The 24,608-nt window shown below is 44.2% G+C and overlaps 2 protein-coding genes across 16 annotated transcripts in view; one reads left to right on the forward strand and one right to left on the reverse strand.

Annotated features, from left to right (window-relative positions):
* Positions 1-2,019, forward strand: part of SYNE2 (spectrin repeat containing nuclear envelope protein 2) — a 376,660-nt gene extending 374,641 nt beyond the window's left edge. For 3 of the 6 annotated variants that reach the window (XM_028851601.2, XM_028851605.2, XM_028851607.2), the window contains 3 exons: positions 7-93; positions 579-628; positions 902-2,019. In XM_028851601.2, coding sequence (XP_028707434.2) covers positions 7-93; positions 579-628; positions 902-1,109 — 345 coding nt within the window. In that variant the 3' untranslated portion in view covers positions 1,110-2,019. The remainder of the gene's footprint in view (positions 1-6; positions 94-578; positions 629-901) is intronic. The other 3 variants (XM_028851602.2, XM_028851606.2, XM_028851604.2) reach the window with 1 other exon arrangement.
* Positions 1-24,608, reverse strand: part of ESR2 (estrogen receptor 2) — a 98,695-nt gene that overhangs the window by 27,355 nt on the left and 46,732 nt on the right. For 2 of the 10 annotated variants that reach the window (XM_015143836.3, XM_077937646.1), the window contains 2 exons: positions 10,867-11,047; positions 3,008-3,199 (listed from right to left, as the gene is read on the reverse strand). In XM_015143836.3, coding sequence (XP_014999322.3) covers positions 3,106-3,199; positions 10,867-11,047 — 275 coding nt within the window. In that variant the 3' untranslated portion in view covers positions 3,008-3,105. 10 annotated transcript variants of the gene reach the window in all.

A 24,608-nucleotide genomic window follows, 5' to 3' on the forward strand; every position in this document is an offset into this window, starting at 1 on the left:
TTTCAGAACCCAACCCCACCCCTGCCCAGCTTCGATGAGGTAGACTCAGGGGACCAGCTTCCCACAGCATCTGTGCCAGCTCCCCGAGCAAAGGTAAGCAGCCCCTTTCCTTCTGTGAGAACCTCACTGGCTATTTTTAAAAGTCACTGAGTTGAGGGACACTTTGGATTCCAAGAGCCCATTAGCCATTTCAGGACAGCACAGGTCTCTGCTGACCCATAGAGAGGCTTACTCCAATTTTTTTTTTAATTAAAATACTCTTTTTAAGAACTTAAAGTCTGCCTTCTAGTCACTCTTCTTTGGGAGCACCGTAGGTTGTGAACGAGAGCTCTTAGTGTTGCTAAAGGGTTTTCCTGATTTTGCCATTAAAAACAGATCAACAAACTTGACCCTGAAACTCTTGAGTAGATGAACTGAATTATTTCCTACCTCAGGTGACATTTAATATTACTCTAGTCTCCAAAGTTTGGCTATAACACAACATAAAGGTGGTATATAATTTAAGGGAGGATTTTTTTGTTTTATCATTGATAGGACTAAACTGTCTTCAACTTACTAACTGGAGTTTCTTTACCCAGCAGTTGAGAGCAGCGAGAACTACAGAAGGCGAGGAGGAGACAGAGAGCAGGTAACAGGGCTTTACCGTGACAGCAGTCCTTTCCCCTGCTCCACACTCCCACTGCCTCAGTCTTGCCAATGCCACTATCAAGGTCCTTGCAAAAATCTGGTTTTGTTTTGTCTGGAAAGGGCTGGTCTTCTCCTCTGAAACTGAACCCCAACCGTTGGCCCCATTTAAATCTCAGGTCTTGGATTTCTTACTTACATAAGCGGGGGGTCAGGTACTAGAGTGGGTCGTGCCTGTGGAGCCTCCCAATTGGCTCTCAACCTCCTCTGTTGGCAGGGTCCCCGGCAGCACACGGCCGCAGCGCTCCTTCCTCTCGAGGGTGATCCGGGCAGCCCTGCCCCTGCAGCTGCTGCTCCTGCTGCTGCTGCTCCTGGCCTGCCTTCTGCCCTCCTCCGAAGAAGACTACAGCTGCACTCAGGCAAACAACTTTGCCCGGTCTTTTTACCCCATGCTGAGGTACACCAACGGGCCACCCCCGACATAAAGGACGTAGTTGGCCACAGGCCACACCACCTGCCTGATTGCTAAGGGTGCCCAGCACGTGGCCCCAGACCAATCTGAGTGACTTAGTGTTGGCAAGGTCCGGGGACCTATGCAGACACCTTCTTCTGGGCTTGCCCGGCACGCTCTCTGAAAGCCCAGGGCAGCTTTCAAATCGTGTTCCTCCCCAGGGGCAGGGAACCTGTGCGGCAGTTGCCCCGGGTATTTTGGCAAAACTAGTTGATTGGTTTAGGGATCTCTGGAAATGTCAGTTTCCTGAAGAGCCAAGCACTTTGTGAATTCTGGTTTATTTGTAAAACAGCATTATTATAATGTAGGTATGGTCAATGAGCAGTGGTGTCCCTCACGTATATTATAGAAGCGAGCGAGCACATTCCACCCTAGAAATGGTTCAGAAACTCGTAGGCACCCTTAGCTGATCTGATGGAAACAATCACATTTAATATGTTTAGAATCAGTTTTACTCCAATCAGCTGGCAATTTTGAGCTACCAGTTATACACCAAAATGTTCTGTTCAGTACCTAGCTCTGCTCTTTTATATTGCTTTAAATTTTTTAAGAAATTATATTGCATGGATGTGGTTATTTGTGCATATTTTTTAACAATGCCCAATCTGTATGAATAATGTAAACTTCGATTTTTTTAAAAAATCAGATTTTAGCTGGAGCTTTTGACTAATGTACAGTAAATGCCAAACTACCGACTTGATAGAGATGTTTTTGTAAGTTAAATTTTCTAAGACTTTTTCACATCCAAAGTGATGCTTTGGGTTTTAACCGTTTGGCCACGGCAGGGGTTCGGGTTGAGGGGGTGGGGGTTGGTACGGAAACTTGAAGCTGTTTGTGATATGTACAACTCAGATGTTTCTCATTAAAAAACAAAATTAGCCAGACTTCTGTTGTACTGAATTCTGTAACAAAGCAGTTCAAAGGTATGCTTAATCTTCCAAAGAACAAAAATTATTTTTAAAATACTGGGGAGGGCCTTTTATTCTAAACTAGTAAGTCTTATTTAACTTTTACAGAATTAACTTTTAGCTCTGGACCCTTGTGTATGTGTAAATTCTCAGTGTGTGACCTTCAGATGCTGTAGGGAATGGCAAAGGCAACATGGCATGAGAGGTGGACACGAAGGGAGGGATCTTATACCCAGTTTCCTTTTTTTTTTTTTTTTTTTTTGACAGAGTTTCACTGTGTCACCCAGGCTGGAGTGCAATGGCCCAATCTTGGCTCACTGCAACCTTCACCTCCCAGGTTCAAGCCATTCTCATGCCTCAGCCTCCTGAGTAGCTGGGATTACAAGCACACCCCACCATGCCTGGCTAATTTTTATATTTTTAATAGAGACGGGGTTTTGCCATGTTGGCCAGGCTGGTTTCAAACTCCTGACCTCAAGTGATCTGCCCACCTTAGCCTCCCAAAATGTGAGCCACCGTGCTTGGATTCCCAGCCTGCTCCATGGTAAATTAACAGGCAAAGCCCCTTGTTGTCCATTTAAGTCCAGTAACATTTTACTTTCTACCTAAACAAAGAGGATAGGCATCAGCATTTCCCCTTTCTTGATTGGAAGATACTGAACACAGTTCCTAGTTCCTAACCTGCATCTGTTGGCAGACACAGCTGACCACACAATCCCAGTCCCCTCCTCCCCTTCTCTGCAAAGCACAAACCTCAGGGGAAAGCAGTGAAGCTCATCAGTAGCTGAAGCCTCAACTTTCCACATTGGTGCCCCTCATGAGTGAGACATCCGCAAGGCCTGGGCAGTTAGGGAGACCATCTGAAGAGAATCTGTCTTCACTTTACCTTCAGTGTTTAAAGTTACCAAATTGTTGGATTGATACAGAAAGGAAGGTGGTTTTTAACCACATAACTTCAAAGTAGTTTAACTCTTTAAAATTATTTTCATGGATTACAATGATCCCAGAGGGAAACTGAAGTGAAAATGTTACCCAAGATTTTTCTTTAGGCCACCGAGTTGATTAGAAGGTCACAGATCCATCCGTTGCTTCAGGCAAAAGAGTATCTCCGTCTTCCATTCCAAATGAGGTGAGTGAGTGAGAGGCCTTTTCTGCCCTTAAGTAGAGATGTGGGACAAGTCAAAGTTGCAGTGAAAGGAAGTGTGGTCTGCATTTCAAAGCCTAATACTGTGCATATCAATTTTCGTCTCTTCCTCAGGATGAAGGCCTTTAATCTGGTTTGCCCCCCCCATCTCCAGGGAGGCCACTGTAGCTTCTTTCACTCAGAGCTCAGTGTATTCCCAAAACTCTTTTATGAGGTAGTCTGGGTTTTATATCGTCTGCAAATCTTTCATTGCCCACATGCAAGGGACATTTTCATATGACTCTTGGCACTAAGATAACTTCAAATGAATGAATTGCTTTTCTCCCCATCTCTAAAGGATATAATTCTAATCAAACTCAGATAGAATGATTACAGAAAATCTATCCAAATAATTGATGCACTAGATACCAGGACTTGTGTGGGCCCCATTTTACTTGTGTACACGGGACCTGTGGTCATAAATCAATCACAGGTGTGAGATGAGCTGACTAAACATGAGATTGTTCTTTTTAAGAAGCCATACATTAAAGCAGAGCTTCTTCACTCTTCTGAAATCGTACTCAACCATTTGTGTTCAGATGCCCTTTCCCAGGAAAACTAGCCCTGGTTTTCATCAAATTCTCAAAGGACTCTCTAACCCCAAAATACTAGAATTCAGAATAGAATGTAGACACTACTTAGCCTAATTACTGTAAGTTCTCACACTCAGCCCCCAACAAATACATTTTTAAAGCCAAAATAATGAAACACTTTATTTATATCATGTTAAACTCTCTGCGACAGTGCCACAGACATTAAAGGGACACAGTAAGGAAAACACTCCCTGGGGGAAGGGAAAGCAGGTCTCACAATCTGCTTTCACATAGCAGCAAACATTCATTTCTACAAGGCCCAAATGTAAAGCCTGCAAATGAAATCAACAAATTAGTGTAATGGTACAAAGCATTCGTCTGAGAAAATGGCAAATGATAGCCAACCAACAGGCTCTGAGGTACACACTGATAAAAGGCATAGGACCCACAGTTAAGGCATTGAGACACCCAACAGAGGAAACAACGGCAAAAACATCCATTGTACAGTCAACGGGAACTGTTCGCAGCTGGCATCGCCACTCCTTATGTGCTTCCCATAGAGGAAACCCACTACCAGTTACCAGTGGCTGGTCCTACAAGTGAATAGGATCCCTGGAATTAAAAAAAAAAAAAAAAAAAGGCGGGGCGCGGTGGCTCACACCTGTAATCCCAGCACTTTGGAAGGCCGAGGCGGGCAGATCACAAGGTCAGGAGATCAAGACCACGGTGAAACCCCGTCTCTACTAAAAAAAATACAAAAAATTAGCCAGGCGTGGTGGCGGGCGCCTATAGTCACAGCTACTCAGGAGGCTGAGGCAGGAGAATGGCATAAACCCGGGAGGCGGAGCTTGCAGTGAGCTGAGATCGTGCCACTGCACTCCAGCCTGGGGGACAGAGCGAAACTCCGTCTCAAAAAAAAAAAAAAAACAAAACAAACAAACAAAAAAATCCTTGACCCAAAGCAACAGAAATGGCACTACAGTCACACATCACAGACAATGCGCATCTTAAGAGCCGCCACTGGAGCCAAAATTCCAGCAAGTTTGAGAGCTATAAAAGAAGTGGCACGTGTTTTCACACTATGATACTATATCACACCACAGGGAAGCATCAGTGCCTAAAAGGTGTGAGTTTTACACGAGTACACTTCCAAGGAACATGTTCCATGTGTTTGGGGAAAGCAGTCACAGATCGCAGTACCCACTAGCTCACGAACCTGGGATGGGACGATGGGAATAATAGAATGCATCTTATTTTTCCATCTGTCATTGCTGTTCTGTAAAGGTTCATGCAGACCCACCTAAGCTGAGGTGACGGGATCTAAAGGTACAGCAGAAGACAACCCTAAGTTTACCACCCCTCCATTCTGCTGCGACTCAGCTCACAAAGCAGATTCTCACAGAAGCAAGTCCGGGGGCAGGAGCAGTACTGGCCCGCTGGGCAAGCAGAAGACTTGCATGCCAGTCCAAGCTTTGCCATGGGTAGTTTTACAACCTCGAATATGGGTAGTTTTACAACTCGAATAGGTGAATTTGCCCCCGTGGGCTTTAATTTACACAGATATGAAAGGTGGAGTTAAACTTTTATGTGAGAGGTTTACAGACTTACTGTGTCTGTAGGGGTGTTCTGGACATTGTGGTGGGAGGTAAGGGGGTATTACAAGGGGGCCCCATTTAAATCACAGCAGCCATGCATGTCATGTTGCACCTGACAGAGAGATTCTGCAGTTTTAAAATATTTGTCTTTAGATTTTTAAACTGGTTGAAGTGCATGGTCACTGTCAGCACTGGACTTGGACTGCCTGCATTCAGCTCTTATCACCTCCCCATGTGACCTTGAGCGAGTTTGCTTAGACCCTGTCTAGTTCCACAACCAGAAAATCAGGACAATAGCAGTTATTATAATAAGGATTAAATATGAATATCTGAGGCATTGAGAACTGTGTCTGGCACAAATATTATCTTTAGGTACTAAATAATGTGTTTTCATCTTTTTAAAAGGTTTTCAGCAACTGAAAAAAAATGTGGCGGGGCTGGGCACAGTGGCTCACGCCTGTAAGCTCAGCACTTTGGGAGGCCTTGGCAGGCAGATCACTGGAGCCCAGGAGTTCAGGACCAGCCTGGGGAGCATAGTAAAACCCCATCTCTACAAATACTAAAAGAATTAGCCAGGCGTGGTGTTGTGCACCTGTAGTCCCGGTTACTCAGCAAGGGTGGGAATGGGGTGGGATGGGGCGCTGAGTGGGAGGATCGCTTGAGCCCAGGAGGTCAAGGCTGCAGTGAGCCATGATGGCGCCACTGCACTGCACTCTAGCCTAGGCAACAGGAGTCAGACCCTGTCTCAAAAAAAAAAAAATAATAAACAGTGTCAAATCTTATTAAATGAAGATACTTTGTTTCAAAATAGGCCTATAAACAGAAGGTTCACTTTGAATTTGTAAAGTCCCTTAGTAGATGTCATAAGAGCCAAACCCTGTTTTCACATGCTAGAAAATTCTAGAATTGCTTCAACTCCACTTACATGTATAAATATATATGGATATATAATGTGGCTCTGCCAAGTATTGGTAACTGATGTTTCTTCCTTACTGAAATCTAAAATAGTTGCCCTTCCAGCTGAGTTAGCAGGGGAAGTGTTCCAGATCAACACTCGCACTGCACAGCTCCCATCGATTTTGCACTGTTTTATTTTTAATGCAGTTAAGAGTCCTCAGATTTGTTACTAGGCTGACAGCTTTGTCTCATGTTCCCACCTTAATTTTTTTAGAAAAATCCCTTCAAGACTATTTTAGGGTCAAATCTTTTGTAGTCAGTCGTGGTGGGCAGTGACTATGAGACAGGCCTGACAGGGGTGCCGTGAGAACAGAGGGAGATTTGGTGAGAATAGCTCAGCTGGAAACTCACTGTGCGGCGCTCCTGATACTGCCCACTCGAGGCTCTAAAGGGATTGCCACTGGCAGTTCGCTCCCAGGAGTAGAAGTGAACACATCTGTCTTAAGATCTACTCTCAAAAAAAAAAAAAAAAAAAAAAAAAAAAAATATATATATATATATATATATATATATAACACGTTAATTTTTTTTTTTTTGAGACAGGGTCTTCTCTGTCACCCAGGCTGGAGTACGATGGTATGATCTCGGCTCACTACAGCCTTGATCCCCCCAGGTTCGGGTGATCCTCCCACCTCAGCCTCCCAGGTAGCTGGAACTACAGGCCTGCACCACCACACCTGGCTAATTTTTGTATTTTTCGTAGGACAGGGTTTCTCCATGTTGCCCAGTCTGGAGTCAAACTCCTGGGCTCAAGTGGTTCACCCGCCTCAACCTCCCAAAGTGCTGGGATTACAGGCGTGAGCCACCGCATCTGGCCTTGTTTTGGTTTTTTATGTTTTTGTTACCTGGTAATCTCTTTTAAAAATACATTTAATAGAATTTCACTGGCACATAATGAGTTGTTGAAGGCTGCCTTCTTTGCCTCTTACTTCCTACTCTCCAGCTTCCAAACCCCTCTATTGGGAGTGGGGCATTCTAGGCTGATCAGGAGGAAAGAAGCTGACACTAACACTGGTTCCCTGGTTCCTATGAAACCAAGCTTATCCTGCCTGTACTAAATCTTACTAAGGCTGTAACACTGAGTCACTAAGAATAACTTCAAACTGCCTCAGAACGCAGACATCAGTGTGTTCTCTAGGTACTTGTCCAAGCGTTTCTGAAACAGCCAAGCTCAACTTTTAGTAAAATTGCACCAATATCAAAATTACAGATTATTCAAAGTCTTACTAGCAAAAACCAGTCTTGGTAACACTGAATGTAATCTTCCTAATGACTTAGTAAATACAGGATGTGCTAGCCAAAGTGAACATATTTTTTAAAAATATATATTTAATATCACATCACAAGGTAATTGTTTAAAACATTACTGCAATAATGAAACATGGTTATTTAATTGCTCACTTTCAAAGTATGCTGTTACTCATTTTGCACATTCACTGTGTTTTTGACATTTCAGAGGTGCCCTTCTTCATATCCTGTTTATGGTTCCACTTGAAATAAGAACTAATACTTTTACTGTTTCTTTTTCACCCAGCCCACCATATAAATTTTCCAATAAGAAAATATTTTTAAAAGCGCTCTCAAGTGTAAAAGAATTTTTTCTTGCTATAAATAATTATCCCTAAATATTTCTGTTTAAGGAGAGTTCACAAACTGGGTCTTGTTCAAGGGGTGTACTCATCAAGGCTATACAGTGTGGCCCCAGAACTGACACGCTGGGGTGCATAGCTACTCATCCACCCATAAAACAGCACGCCATGCACATCCACAGCCCAAAGTGTCCCTGACTACTTGGGGTAGCTGATGTGGCAGTTGTGGCTGCTACTTATGAGGTTGTACAAGATGGAAACTGCATCCACAGTGCCCCAGGGAAACACTGTGGCTGTCACCCACACCCACAGGAGAGAACCCCATTCCTGCAAACATGGCCTTTCTCCAGCACCCATCCTGGCCCAATGGGACAACAGGTTTAAGGAAGGGCAGTTCCAGGAGCAGGGAGATTTGTATCTCCCACAGTTCTCCATGAAAATGATCACATGTTCATATACACATACCCCAAATTATTGGCAGGCTCTGTGAATGCAAATCAAGAGGGACAAATCTGTGCAGCTGGCAGCAAGGTCAGGGAGAGAACATGACTCACATCCCAGCTTGACTACAGTCCCTCTGGCCTTTGACAGAATAAGCATCATGATATGATCAGTCCCCACAGGCCTGGGAGGTAAGTACGCAGATGTCACGGGGGTTTTCAATCTTACAATCAAGTGGTCCAGAAAAAAGCATACAAAGGTCAACTCTCAAAGGGAAGGGTAGTGTGTACTGCAAAAGAAGGGTTAGCCCACTTCCTGTAAGCAGGTCACTTCCTCTCCCCTCTGATTCACGGCCCTTCCAAGTCAGATTTCCACCATTCATTCCAAAACCTTTAAGATGTTTCACAAAGGGAAGGAAGGAAGATGGAAAGTAAGAATACCACATTGAGATCCTATGAGGCCATTCAGTGTGGAAACGCTGCATTCAAATGTGCCCTCCGCTAACAAGGAAAACTATGGCTTCCTCCCCCTGACTCCTGGGAGTTGGGGAGGGCGAGGGAAGGACGGTACAAGACCAAGCCTGCCATCACCAAATGATGGACCACACAGCAGAAAGATGAAGCCCAGGCTCCCGACACACGAGTTCACGCTTCAGCCTGTGACCTCTGTGGGCCCGTTCACCTCAGGGCCAGGCATCACTGAGATTGTGGGTTCTGGGAGCCCTCTTTGTTTTTACTGTCCTCTGCCGGGCTGCACGCGGACCCCGTGATGGAGGACTTGCACCCGCGAAGCACGTGGGCATTCAGCATCTCCAGCAGCAGGTCATACACTGGGACCACGTTTTTGCACTTCATGCTGAGCAGATGTTCCATGCCCTTGTTACTATGGGGACAAAAAGGTGCTGAGATTCCCTCCTCCAAGGCAGCCACAGGAACACCGAAGACTTCCCCAGCTTCCTGCTCAGAGTCAGTCTACCCCACCCCTAACTCCACTCTTCCCCCAGCCCATTTATCCATGGCTCATGCATCCAGCTCCCCCTGATAATTTAGGCTCAAGGGCAAGGACATTGTCAGCCTCTGTGTCCCACCACACACCCATGATGGCCTGGCACATAGGACAATAGATTCTCATTATTTGCAGTAATCATGTTCTATAAAATCATTGTGAACACTGACTCCTCACTCCTAGGGGAAATACAGGGTTAGGTTCCTGCAAGCCTCTGGCCACATCTTCATCAGCTGATCAATACAAAACCTTGTTTTATGTGTGTTTCCTTCTAAAGATGCCTTATGTAATCAATACTATTGACTCATTAACATTGAACTCATGGCCAACAGCACTATAACTCACACCTGAGCAAAGCTTAACACATACTTTCTCCATAAGGCACATCACAGCTTTTTCACACCAAGGAACACTAGACAGCTCTTCAGCCCCACACCAAGGGGCCATTTTCAACAATGAAGTCACTCACCAAAGGCTCAAAAATGTAAAACCATGGCACTAAGTAGACCAAGTAAAGGACACTTGTTGACAGTAGGAGAGCAGCTGCTTGTTCCGTCTCAGCTGGGACTGTGCATGAAGGGCAACTCAAAGTTTTTGCCACTCTGTTCATGACCTCAAAAACACCACGAATATTGATTTTGGGGTTACAAAGAAATTTTAGCAAGCAGATAAATTTACATTGAAGGAATCTACAAACAGGATCTGTTCTGCAAATGGCTGTATGCTGAGTAATCATTAAAGGGGAAAGGCAGAGGTCTTCATCTCCTCTCACTTAAGATTCTTGAGGTGTATATTGTCCTTCTGCGTAGCCTTTAGACTTGCCTCCTCAGTGACCAATTAATTACCTTCTATCCTCCCCTCCCCTCCTCCAGCTCCAGGGCAAGGCTACCCTCATCGTGGGTGACACCAAGCACTGAGCATCATTGTACCAACAGTAGCCACCACTACACACCCTCTTCATCAGCACGCACAATTACATTTCCTGATGAGAAACGCCCTACCCACAGCCCTTCTTTCCTAAATCTGCTGGGCCCACCACTTCTCTTAAGTCTTATCCTTAATTTCCTGATGCCATCGAAAGAACAACTCTTAGGGAAGCATTTGTGCACTTCTCCATATCACCAGCTCGAGGGGCCATCTAGGAGAGCGGGTCTTAGCCTCTCCACAAAAAATGACCTCAGGGCCTCAGCCCTGGGTGGTATAAAGAAGAGTGGCAGTTCATGTTAGGGGAGGAACTGTCCCTTTTAGGAGTCCATAAACAGGCTATAAACCCCAGCAACTGAAAAACCGATGAACCACCAGTGGCTGCCATGCAGATCTTGTAAGATACCACATGACATTCCTTCCGTGTCCACTCTGTACCCATCTTTGGCTACAGGTGTGTGAATTGACAAATCCCCCGTTCACTTTCAGGCATCATTTTCCTTAACCTGCAGACACTTTTCCCAAATCACTTCACCCTCCGTTGAGCCCATAATCCCACCCCACGCCCGAGCGGAGCAGCTCCTGAGAGCACGTACCTCGCATGCCTGACGTGGGACAGGAGCATCAGGAGGTTAGCCAGGCGCATGGATTGCTGCTGGGAGGAGATGCCGCTCTTGGCGATCACCCAGACCAAAGCGTCGGTCACGGCGTTCAGCAAGTGGGCCAGCTTCCGGCTGCTGTCAGCATCCTGGGTCGCTGTGACCAGAGGGTACATATCTGGACAAAGAATAAAAGCCACAAGTCATTGCTCTGAGCAAAGGAGCGGAAGTCGTATGCTCAGCTGTTCTGTGTGCCTGCTCCGAGGTAATCTGGGTGCTTTGACAGCTGCATGTGTGGCAAGACCTTATAAGCATGGTCTTACCTCCCCAGGGGCTCTTCCCTGACAGCCAGTCCCATCACAGAGCTAGAAGAGAAGCCTGGCCTAATGCAGACAGACTAAATTGCCACTTGAAGTGCCCACCAGACCCATAATTGTGGCCTTGCCATGGCAAGTGTATCTGGTCTCCTGAAACCATTCCATGGTGTTTCTCATCTGCAGCAACAGACACAGAGATGGTCAGAAGGCGAGATTAATTCTACTTTTACCCCATGGAGGGCTCCCCATCTAAAGGGAGTTTAATAAAGGAATGGCCAATATGATGAAGCCTCCTCTGCCACCTCCTTGTGTGTACCACACGCCTCGGACAGCCATGGCAGGGCCCCTGCTGCCACCTCTACATTCTCACTTGAGTGGCACCTGGCTGGGGCAGGAAGACCACTGATTTGGAGTCAGATGGACCTACTTCCTAGCCACCATCTGGAGCTCTCTGAGCCTCAGTTCCTCACTGAGCAATGCATGCAGGAACACATCTGCTTAGGTCCCCACAACCATGCCCTGGGTAGGCTGCCTCCCCCATCCTGCCCTGCCCTGTGTTTAACTCCCCTCCAACTCTAGGGCTGAGACACTGTGGCATCCCAGTGGCAGCAAAGTAACAGCTCAGGTAAATCTCCTCCCCGCCCCCCGCCCCGGACCCCTGACTCCTTGATTCCCTTTAATAATTAGCTTCTCTTCCAGGCTTTCCATTTCAAAGCAAGAATAAATATGTGAAATCAACCAGGGAGCTGCTGAGTCTTGGCTATCATGAAACTGAAGATGGCTGGTGCTCCAGCATCCACAGAATTTGTTTTGGTAGTTTTTGTTCTCTATTTTTATTGGCATTTTCAGTTCAATTAAGCCAGCTCAATTCAACTAATTTCAACTCAGTTAAGGCAACAGATGTACTGAAGCACAATTATGTAAGTGTAGTGCTTTGCCACATCCCTAGGGACCTCCATAATGTCTGATGATGCAGATTTAAAATATTCATCTTTTCAATAGCCCTGAAGCCGCTTCTCCGACCCTCCTGCTCACTTTGTTCTCCACACTGGTTCTTCCAGAGTCCCCCCACATCCTCAGACCTCCCACTGTCACCCCAGAGATGACTTGCCCTCCCACTTCAGAGGAAACAAGACCCTACCCTTGACCCCGTGTGTCCCCTTCTGAGTGGCCAAAATGCAGATCTGCTCATGGGGCTTCCTTTAATGGCTTCCCAGCTAATAGGATCAAGTCCAAACCACCTGGTGCAGCTATCAGGGGTACCAGGGCCCTCCCTGCTCCTCTCATCTGCAGTTCCCACCACACCTCGCCTTGAGTTCCCCTCAAGGTGACGCTCTGAACATGCTCAACTTGCTGCTTGGAAACTCTCCTTCCTCTTTCTCTACCCTGATTCTCTTGCTCATTTATACCCATTCCTCCTGTGGATTCCAACATGGTCATGAAATTCCTTCTGGAAGCTTCCCCCAACCTCCCTACCATCCCACCCTAAGTCTGGTCTGAGGTGTCCCCTGATGCTCTGACAGTGCCCTGTTTATCCCCAGCAAAGGCTCCACATTGCCCCACATGCTGGATGTCTGCTTGTCCCCACACACACTCCACAGCCACCCTTCTGCCCTCAGCAAGACTGGACATGAGTGCTTTGAGGGCACAGACCGTTTTTTTTTTGTTTGTTTTGTTATGTTTGTTTGTTTTTGAGACAGAGTCTCGCTTTGGAGTGCAGTGGTGGGATCTCGGTTGACTGCAACCTTCGCCTCCCAGTTTCAAGCAATTCTCCTGCCTCAGCCTCCCTAGTAGCTGGGATTACAGGTGCACGCCACCATGGCCCGGCAAATTTTTTGTATTTTTAGTAGAGATGGGGTTTCATCATGCTGGCCAGGCTGGTCTCAAACTCCTGACCTCATGATCCACCCGCCTCGGCCTCCCAAAGTGCTGGGATTACAAGTGTGAGCCACTGTGCCCGGCCAGACCCTTATTTTTTTGACCAAACTCACCATCATATTTGAAATGGTAAATATGCATGCTAATGTATGTGTTAGGTACACACAGAAAATTATCAAAAGTACAGAGAAAATTATTTCAAGCTTACTTAGCTGCACAAACAAGTGCTTCCTTTTAACTACCCTGTAGTCTGTTCAGCTGCATGACATGTGCTCCATGGACTTCCATTGCCATTAAGAAATACTGTGTCTGGGAATTCCAAAAGGAGCCAAAATTGTGTGCCTGTACATGTCTCAGTTCAAAGTGACAAAGATTGAAAATATAAAAACAAATCCTCAGATTATACACAAATGTTCATAGCAGCATAACTCAGCCTAAAAGTGGAATGTACACTAACTAATGAATGGCTCAACAAAATGTGCTCTATCCAGACAGTGGAATAGTATTCAGCTACGAAAAGGAACAAGGTACTGGTACAGATGAACCTCGAAAACATCAGGCTAAGCAAAAGAAGCGAGACACAAAGGACCACATGTTGTATGATTCCATTTATAATAAAATGTCTACAATAGGCAAATCCATAGAGTCAGAAAAGCAGACTAGTGGTTGCCTAGGGGTGTGGGTGGGATAGGGAGTGGAAAATGATGGCTAATAAGCATGGGGTTTCTTTTCAGATGATAAAATTGATGTTCTAAAATTGATGGTGGCGATGGTTGCACCACTTACCGTGAATAAACTAAAAACATTGAACTGTATACTTAATATGGAGAAATTATATGGTAGATGAATTATATCACAATAAAGCTGTTACTAAAAATAGTAATGATAATAATAAAAGAACGCCTCAGAACCAAAATTACAATAACACAAATTCCCTGGGCTGTGTGCGACCAAGGTTCCCCTCAGAGAATATGTATGTGTCATTGTGTTACTTCACAAACCACAGTCATTGCCAAGGTCAGACCCTGGGCCTTCTGCAGGCTGTAGGGGCAGCACAGCTCTACGTGGGGCCCAGAGTCCATCAGCCACAGCGGTCTGGGGAGGTGAGGCACTGCAGTTTTGGAAAGGCATATACTAAATCCATTTTACATATGGCAGGGGAAGGGGGGAACAGTGTATATACAAAAAGACCGACCTATTTAAAATTATCCTGGGGACTCCTGCTCTCACTGAGCACATAGAAAAGAAATACCCTCCCGGAAAGGAACTGTGCTGAAGAATACCCATGCTGATGCCTGGTTCTCCAGTCAGCAGTGCCGTGCCTGCACCTCGGGCATCCGTGCTCCGGCCCTTGCTCCTCAAACGCATTTCTACAGAGTACTTGCTAAGTAGCAGGCCCCGGGCAGGGTGGAGCAAAGGACAGGATCCAAAGCCCTGCCTAGTCAGACACAGAAAACAACAAAAATGTAGCACCCTCTCCACCCCCGAAAAGTAAAAACATCAGGATTCACTGTAGAACAAAATTAAATTACTTTTCATGAAACTGAAGAAGTATAGTTTAAAAAAAAAAAAAAAAGACAAGATCTTGGCACCATGCCCCACACATACCACAGAAAGTGAAATAAAATCAAGGACACAATCTCCTCTCCCGTTTATCAGCTGGGAACAGCTGTGTGCTCCTCTCACCGGCCCACCTGATGACATTCTGAGCAGCACAGTGGTGGGGGACAGCCACCCCTCCTTCAAGGTTTGCCACGTCTGATTTGTTCAAAGGATGAAAACCTAAGCTTTCCTTGACTGAAGGCAAATAAATGAGAAAAATCAAATGTGTTAATGAAAGTCCCAGAATACTGACCAAAGGAAAGAAGTCCTGGCTTTGGGGAGCTGTATGCAGCGTTTGCTTGTTTGCTTTGAGGAAAGGAACCTCTGGCCGTGACCCACACCCTCTATCACCACCTCCTGCCCCCAGCACATGAGGGAAGATGGGACTCAAAAGTTGCCATGGTGTGAGGCCGGCAGGCTGCTGTTCAACTGTGCTTTGCCCCAGCGTTCTTGGTCAACAGAAAAGGACCCCCCCCATCTTTCCTCATCAGCATCCCTCTGTGTCTTTGTCTTCTCCACCCACGCACTTCATGGGAACTCTCCCTATAAACTCAGAGGGAACCAAGGTTTAAGCCAGTGTCTCTTAATAACTTTCTTAATGTAAAATAGGATTTCCTGGCCTAACCCCTCTATTTCTTTCATTTAATGAAAAGTTTCATCCTTCGTAAATCTTAAAACTGTTTAAATAGACTTGTTTCGAATTTAAAATATTTTAAAGACTATGGGATAATTGATGTAATTAATTACACTCTAATTCCTAAATTCCATACCCCCTCTAATTCTATCCAAGGGAGGGTTTATCTAGTCCTCAGGCCCCTGGGTGGCAAGATGGCCAGTCTATCTGTTGGGTGTTGGGTAGGCTATTAACTATGACACTTGCATAACACCTTAGAGTTTATAAAAACACTCTAACAAGCATTGTAACAGGTTGTTAAATGCAACATTTTCTGTTGTCTCTTAGTCTCAAGAGCCATATCAAAGGCTAAGTATGGTACAGGAATTCCAAGTACCACATATCCTATATATGCATAGTGGAAGAGGACTGGCTGAGAGAGTTAGAATGTTGTGGTCCTTTCCCTTCCCTCCCCAGGAGAGAAATATGTGCCTCTCCACTTAAGCCCATGAAGGATCAGACCTTTGATTAACTATTTGAGTGTATATCCCATTCTAGACCAAAAGCATTGTATATAAATCATTTTGACATCCTTAGTATTTAGAAATCGTTGATATACAGACCAGAAACTGAGCTGAAATTTAGTTAGATGACAGTTCATTTCCATTCCATATTATAGCCATTGTTAGTAGATATGCATAACCCAGAAATGGGCAGCTTGTAATATGACTACTGACTACCCCCGACCTGGCCAGCTAGCGTGCTGTACCACTGCAGATGTGATTGGGTGACATAATCCTAACTTGAGCACGTCACATACACAGGAAAACAGGAAACCAAACTATGCAGGAGACCATTTTCAGATGGCTCAGTGCTTATCTAGCATGGCAAGGCCATCTGGCAGCAAACAAATGCAGCACTTGGAAACTTCTATCCTAACATGGGATAGAGAAGTTCGCAGCCTTTTGACTTAAGAGACCTACCCCATTTCTCCTCTTCTGACCCTTATCCTCCAGGGCCTCCACCCTGTGCTTTATTTGGTTCCCTGCCTGGTGGTATCTCTTTTCCATTTAGCCTACAAACTTTGCTCTCAATTTTTGTTTTGTTTTCATTACATTGTTTACAGATTCATTGAGGTATACCTGATATGCAATAACCTGCACATATTTTGTGTGTACGATTTGATGTGCTTTGACATACGTATACACAGTGGAACCATCAGCACAACCAAGATAATGAACACACTCATCTGCAATTTTTTGACTTTATGATGGTACAAGAGTGATATGCATTCAGTAGAAACTGTACTTCCAGTAGCCATATAACCATTGTGTTTTTTCATTTTCAGTACAATAACTTTCAGTATTCCACAAATTACATGAAATATTCATTACTTTATTATAAAATAGGCTTTATATTCGATGATTTTGCCCAACTGCAGGGTAATGTAAGTATTCTGAACACATTTAAGATAGGCTAGGCTAAACTATGATGTTCAGTATGTTAAGTATATTTTTGACTAGCAACATTTTCAACTTAAGATGGTTTTTTGGGAAATAACCCCATTATAAATTGAGGACCATATGTAGTTGTATAGATTATTTCTGGACTCTCTGTTCCATTGATCTATTTGTTTCTCTTGACATCGATACCACATTATCTTTGAAATCAGGTAGTGTAAGGCCTCCAAGTTTGTTCTTTTTCAAAGTTGTTTTGACTATTCTAGGTCCCTTGCATTTTCATATGATTTTAAGAATCAGCTTATCAATTTCTACCAAAAAGCCTCCTGGGATTTTTATCAGTTCGAATCTATAGATCATTTTGGGGGAGCACTGAAAACAATACTGAATCTTATGATCCATTAACATCTCTATTTACTCAGGATTTCTTTAATTTCCTTCAGCTATATTTTGCAGTGTTTAGCGTGCAGGTTTCACGTCTCTTGCAAGTTGAGTCCCAAAATTTCATGATGTTTGATGCTATTGTAAATGGTATTGGTTTTTTATTTCAATTTCCAGTTGTTCACTGCTGCCACACAGAAATACAATTGATTTATATATATTGCCCTTACACCTTACAAACTTGCTAAATTCACTTTTTTTAGACTCCTTAGGACTTTCTACATAGATTATCATGTTTTTTAAATAAAGAGTTTCACTTCTACCTTTCCAATCTTGATGGCTTTTACCTCTTTTCTTGCCTTATTGCACTGGGTAGAACTTACAGTAAAATGTTGAATAGAATTAGGGACAGTGGACATACTTGCCTTGTTCCTGATTGTGATTAAGTATAATATTAACTGTAGGTTTTTCATAGATGCCCTTTAATGGGTTGAGGAAGTTTCCTTCTATTTCTTGTTTGTTCAGTGTTTTCAGCAGGAACGGATGTTGGATTTTGTCAAATGCTGTCTGCATCTATTAAGATAATCATGGCTGGGCACAGTGGCTCACACCTGTAATCCCAGCATTTTGGGAGGCCGAGGCGGGTGAATCACCTAAGGTCAGGAGTTTGAGACCAGCCTGGCCAACATGGTGAAACCTCATCTCTACTAAAAATACAAAAATTAGCTGGGCATGGTGGCGGGCACCTATAATCCCAGCTACTCAGGAGGCTGAGGCAGGAGAACTGATTGAACCCAGGAGGCAGAAGTTGCCGTGAGCCCCAAGATCACGCCAATGCACTCCAGCCTGGGCGACAGAGGGAGGACTCTGTCTCAAAAAAAAAAAAAAAGATAATCATATGGTTTTTCATTATTATTCTGTCAATATGGTGAATTTTGATTGATTTTCAAATGTTAAAGAAAACTTGTATTCCCGAAAATTCTGCTTGTTCATGATGTGCTATCCTTTTAATATAGTATTGGATTCTAATTACCAAAAAAAAATTTTAGAGAACTTTTGCATATACATGCATGCTGGAAATTGGTCTGTTGTCTTTTCTTCCAATGTGTTAATCTGAGTGTTCTATCAGAGTAATGCTGGTCTCACAGAATGAGTTGGAAAACATTCCATGCTCTTCAATTTTCTGTAAGAGTATGTGTAAACTTGGTGTATTAGCCCATTTTCACACTGCTGATAGACATACCCAAGACTGGGCAATATACAAAAGAAAGAGGTTTATTAGACTTACAGTTCCACATGGCTGGGGAAGCCTCACAATCATGGCAGAAGGTGAAAGGCACGTCTGATGTGGCAGCAGACAAGAAGAGGGCTTGTGCAGGGAAACTCCCATTGTTATATAACCATCAAATCTTGTGAGACTTATTCACTATCATGAGAACAGTAAAGACCCACCCCCATGATTCAGCCATCTCCCACCGGGTCCCTCCCACAACATGTGGGGATTATGGGCACTACAAGATGAGATCTGGGTGGGGACACAGAGCCAAACCATACCACTTGGTATTATTCATTCCTCAAATGCATGGTAGAATTCTCCCAGAATTCCAGATGGTGGTGGGGCCACCAGTTGGTGGAGCAGTCAGAACACACACATTTATAGGTTAAGTTTGCCATCTTATATGGGCACAGTTTGTGGCACCCCAGAACAATTACAGTAGTAACATCAAAAATCACTGATTACAGATCACCATAATAGATATAATGAAAAAGTTAGAAATATTGCAAGTGTTATCAAAATTTGACAGACATAAAGTGAGCATATGCTGTTGGAAAAAATGGTACCAACAGCCTTGTTAAATGCAGGGTTGCCACAAACCTTTGGAAAACATGCAGTATCTGTGATGCACAATAAAGCAACATGCAATGAAATGGGATGTGTTTCTATTCTTGAGCTTTGTGCTGGGATGCAGTTAAATCACTTAGCAATTGTTTGATCCTCCAGGCTTGTTTTTAAGTTTTGCTTGGTAGGATCATAATGGCCTTTAGTCTAGGCCCACTACTGAGGCAATACCCTTCTGAGTACTATATGAAGGCTGAGAAGTGCCCAATGCCCAGTGTACTGCAAGGTTTTTCACCAGTGTACTGGCTGGTGAGAATGTGAACTGTTCCTGGCCCTGTGTGAACTCTAGGGATTGTTTTGCCCACTCCTTTCTGATGATTCCTTCCCTGTCCTTGATATCCTCATAAGCATGGGCAGATTAGCACTCAGCTGAAGACTTGAAGAGGACTCTCCATACATCTCAAAATTCTGTGTGTAGCTCTTTCCCATTCAGTACTCTCCCCTCCAAGTCCTAGCTGCCTTGCTACCAAGAGAGATCACTGGTGTCTATTTGGGTTACCCTTTGTGATGGTTAATCTTAGGTGTCAACTTGGCTGGATAAAGGGATACCCAGATAGCAGATAAAGCATTATCTCTGGGTATGTCTGAGAGTGTTCCAGGAAGAGACTAGCATTAGAATCAGTGGACTAAAGCCAGGCACAGTGGCTCACACCTGTAATCCCTGCACTTTGGGAGGCCGAGGTGAGTGGATCACTTGAGGTCAGCCTGTCCAACATGGTGAAACCCCATCTCTACTAAAAATACAAAAAATTAGCTAGGCATGATAGTGCATGCCTATAATCTCAGCTACTCTGGAGGCTGAGGCAGGAGAATCACTTAAACCCAGGAGGCAGAGGTTGCAGTGAGCCAAGATGGCACCACTGCACTCCAGCCTGAGTAACAAAGCAAGACTTCATCTCAAAAAAACAAAACAAAAAACAAAAACAGTGGACTAAGTAAGGAAGATCTGCCCTTAACCAATGTTGGCAGGCATCATCCAATTGGCTGAGGGCCCAGATAGAACGAAATGGCAGAGGAAAGGAAAATTCTCCCTCTCGGAGCTGGAACACCCATTTTCTCCTGCCCTTGGACATCAGAGCTCCAGGTTCTCCGGCTGCCAGATTCTGAGACTCACACCAGTGGCCTCCTGGTTTCTCAGGCCTTCAATCTCAAACTGAGGGTTACACCATCAGCTCCCTAGTTCTCAGGTCTTTCCATTTACACTGAGCTATGCTACTGGCTTCCCTGGCTAACTAGCATGCAGATGCATATCACGAGACTTCTCAGCCTTCATAATCATTCAAGTCAATTTTCATGATAAATCCCCTCTCATTTATCTACCTACTTACCTATCCAGCCTATTGGTTCTGTTTCTCTGGAGAAACCTAATACACCCATCCCTGCTTTGCAACCTGGAAACTGGCTCCAGGCAGTAAACTGGACAAAGGACTCTCCTCGTTTGTGTCCCTCCTCCTGGGGAACACTGCTGTCCAATGTCCAATATCTGTTTTATATATTCTGTCAGGGTTTTAAATTTTAAGGCAGGGAGGCAGATTACATCCCTATTTTTCGTTTAAATTTAAATACCATCCAGAACAAAAAAGCCTGTACTTACAAACCCTTAAAACCTAGCATAGAAAAGACTCACTTATCCTAGCAGTGAAAATTGTCCCATTTTCTCCATAGCAATGCTGAACAGGATCAATTTGTTTTGACAATTGTTATGACTACCAAGAAAGAAAGGAAGTTCCTTAAAAGAAGATTTCTGGCCAGGCGCAGGCCCAGTATTTTGGGAGGCCGAGGCAAGTGGATCACGAGGTCAGGAGTTCAAGACCAGCCTGGCCAACATGGTGAAACCCCATCTCTACTAAAAATACAAAAATTATCCAGGCGTGGTGGTGGGTGCCTGTAATCCCAGCTACTCAGGAGGCTAAGGCAGGAGAATCCTTTGAACCCAGGAGGCGGAGGTTGCAGTGAGCCGAGATCACACCATTGCACTCTAGCCCGGGCAACACAGCAAGACTATGTCTCAAAAAAAAAAAAAGAAAAGATTTCTTAAACTTGGATTTACGGTAAACAAATTTTACTCATTTACCGCCACAAGTGGTAATTACATCACATGTCTCCCTCGCCTTCTGTAATTCTCTCAATGTGGCAGCTCTGTCATACTGCAGGGGAATGCTGTAGCCTTCATCTTTCCCATTTGCACAGATGCTGCGTCTAGCTTTGACAACAACACAATATGATGTCTGGGAGGCTAAAATGCCTATAAGGAGCCTTGCCAAACAGAAGGCTTTATACTGCAAAGTGTTGTAACAACAAGCAAACACTGCTTTCTGAGAAGCACTTTCCTGCACAGAAAAGAGTTCTAAATTATTTCTGAAAGTGAGAGAAACCCCATCATCTGGCATTTGATGATCCTCCATTGCCAAGATGGGAAGGTACTCTTCAAGCAGATCCTCCCTTTGACAGAAATGGTAGCACGTATGTGAGGTAATGTTGGTAGGTCGTTTAGAAAAGGTCGGAAAGAGTTGATTTTATTCCATGATCAATTTCAAATATCCTGGCTGGTGGGCTGGATGTGGTAGCTCACACCTATAATCCCAGTATTTTGGGAGGCCAAGGTGGGTGGATCACTCGAGGCCAGGAGTTCAAGACCAGCCTGGGACAACATGGTGAAACCCTGTCTGACATGGTTAGGCTTTGTGTCCCCACCCAAATCTCATCTTGAATTGTAATCTCCATAATCTCCATGTGTCAAGGGAGAGACCAGGTGGAGGTAATTAAATCGTGGAGGCAGTTTCTCCCATGCTGTTCTCATGACAGTGAGTGAGCTCCCACAAGATCTGATGGTTACATAAGGGTCTCTTCTGCCTTTGCTTGGGACTTCTCCTTCCTGGCACCTTGTGAAGAAGGTATCTTGCTTCCTCTTCACTTTCCACCATGATTGTAAGTCTCCTGAGGCCTCCCCAGCCAAACTGAACTGTGAGTCAGTTAAACCTCTTTCCTTTATAAATTACCCAGTCTCAGGTATTTCTTCATAGTAGTGTGAGAACAGACTAATATATCATCTCTACTAAAAATACAAAAATTAGCCAGGAGTGGTGGTGTGCACCTGTAATCCCAGCTACTTGGGACACTGAGGCAGGAGAATTGCTTGAACCTGGGAGGCGGAGGTTTCAGTGAGCCAAGATTGCACCACTGCACTCCACCCTAGCCTGGCCAACACAGGAAGACTCTGTCAAAAAAAACAAAAACAAAAACAAAAACAAAAAAACCTGGCTGGACTTTCCTTATATGCACATCAACATAATCATCAGTGTAAGCTGGGCCCTCATGCTATTCTGTAAAAGGTGAATGGTAACTATAAACAGGGAAGGGTGTGTTGGGTGCCGGGGAAATGACCTGTTAGGCAGGTAAGGCCAGATTGAGATTCAACTAGGAAATGCTCAAAGGTTGTCCTCCAGGTCTCTATACCTTCACATGGTCTTCAGATTCCTTCTTCATTCTCCCTCACCCAGTTCTTCAGGGGCTAACCCCACCCTCCACCCCAGATCCAAGCAACTCCTCGACAGGATCCTGTGCTCTCTCCAGAGCTAATGTATGGTCTGTTGCCCATTTACAGAGATGGGTAGAAATTGAGTGTGAGCATTTAAAAACTTTTATAGCAATCAACAGAGAAATTTTAAATCAGTTGAATATAACTAATAATATTATAAACTAGGACTTCTATTTTTCACTTTTATTTTTTCTCATAATTCATTTTTGTTATATTTTGCAAAAGTAACTATCCTTAACACTCTAGCCTGGGCAACAGAGTGAGACCCTGTCTCAAAAAAAAAAAAAAAAAAAAAAAAAAAAAAAAAAAAAAACCAGTGCCAATATCCAAGAGTCTGTGAGAGAAGACATGTATGAAGGTCAGCTGGCCCCAGATCAAGAGGAGCTGGAAACATGTGACCACAGTGAATTCTGCATTGAATCTTGGCTTCAGGAACCACTACTTTGGCTGATTTAAAAGACCATAGTATAATATAATCTGATACCTCCCTGTTGTTTCAAGCATCGAACTCTAAGATTGAATAAAGAAAGCCCCATATGTTGTCCAAATAGAGATATCTGTAAGTCTTCAGGTGAACATTAAAACCTGGATATACACAGTGTTTGAGGAAGAAAAAAAAAAAATCAATAACCTAGAGGCCAAACAAGAGTAAATGGCTAAGCAAAGCCATCAATATCTGCTAGAGCAGCTGGCTTGGACGCCAGGTAGATCGTGAACTGACCAGTGTGACAACCATCCAGAAACTTAGAAAATCATACAAAATAACACATCTCTATTGCAGTAATGTTTATGCTTCCTAATGTTAAAAAGGAAGAGGATCTGGATATTCAATAACAGAGAAATGGTTGAACAATTTAGTATAATGCCCTCATTTCAAAGATTGTGTTAGATCTCTCCTAGTTGACCCAGAATGGTTTCACAGCATTTTGAAAAGTTAAAAAAAAAAAAAAAAAAATCCAGGAGTTCGAGACCAGCTTGGCCAACATAGGGAGACCTCACCTCTACAAAAAATACAAAAATTAGTCGGGTGTGGTGGCAGGTGCTTGTGGTCCCAGCTACTCAGGTGGCTGAGGTGGGAGAATCACTTGAGCCCAGGAGGTCAGAACTGCAGTAAGCCAAGATCGTGCCACTGCATTCCAGCAGGGGCAACAGAGTGACATTCTGTCTCAAAAAGAAAAGTGAAAAAACAAGATACAGACTGCGCACAGTGGCTCATGCTTATAAATTCCAGAACTTTGGGAGGCTGAGGTGGGAAGACTGCTTGAGGCCAGGAGTTCAAGGCCACCTCTGGCAACACAGCAAGATTCCGTCTCTACAAAAAAAAATTGTTTCAATTAACCAGGTCTGGTGGTATGCACCTGTAGTCCAAGCTACTTGTGAGGCTGAGGTGGGAGGATCACTTGAGCTCAGTTCTAGGTTACAGTGAGCTATGATCATGCCACTGCCCTCCAGCCTGGGCAGCAGAGCAAGACCCTGTCTCAAAAAAAGAAAAGAAAAAAGGAAGGGAAGGAAGGAAGGGTCACGAAAGTTATAGTGTTATTTTAAGGGCAGGTATTCCTGATTTTATTTTCTTCCTTGTATGTTTTTCTCATTTGAATGTTTATTTACAATAACCAGATATTATTTATATAAGAAAAAGCCAACAAAACTAAACCATCTGCATATCCTAGACACCTTATTTCCCTCCTCTACCTCCCACTTTTCCCTCAAGTCAAGTCCCTTGCTCCCTGACCTCACGCCACAATGTCAGTTCAGGCTCTCATTGCCTCTAATGGGCCCCCAGCTTCAGTCTCTGCCCTTTCTAGTCCTCCACATGGAAACCAGAGTGACCTTTCTATATTGCATATCTGTGCATGACACTCCCCTGCCTGAACCTCTTCTAAGCTGCCCAAAGCCCGAGCAGCAGTTTCTAATCTTCAGCACTGCATTTTACAGTCATGCCTACTTCCCTCTGCTCTTTCCTGAAGATTTGTTCAAACATCATTCCCTTCAGCAACAACTCCAGCATTTCTCCTATTTTCCAGTAGTACTTTGTGTAGACTTTATCATA

This window comes from Macaca mulatta, chromosome 7, assembly GCF_049350105.2.
Source record: "Macaca mulatta isolate MMU2019108-1 chromosome 7, T2T-MMU8v2.0, whole genome shotgun sequence".
NCBI lineage: Eukaryota > Metazoa > Chordata > Mammalia > Primates > Cercopithecidae > Macaca > Macaca mulatta.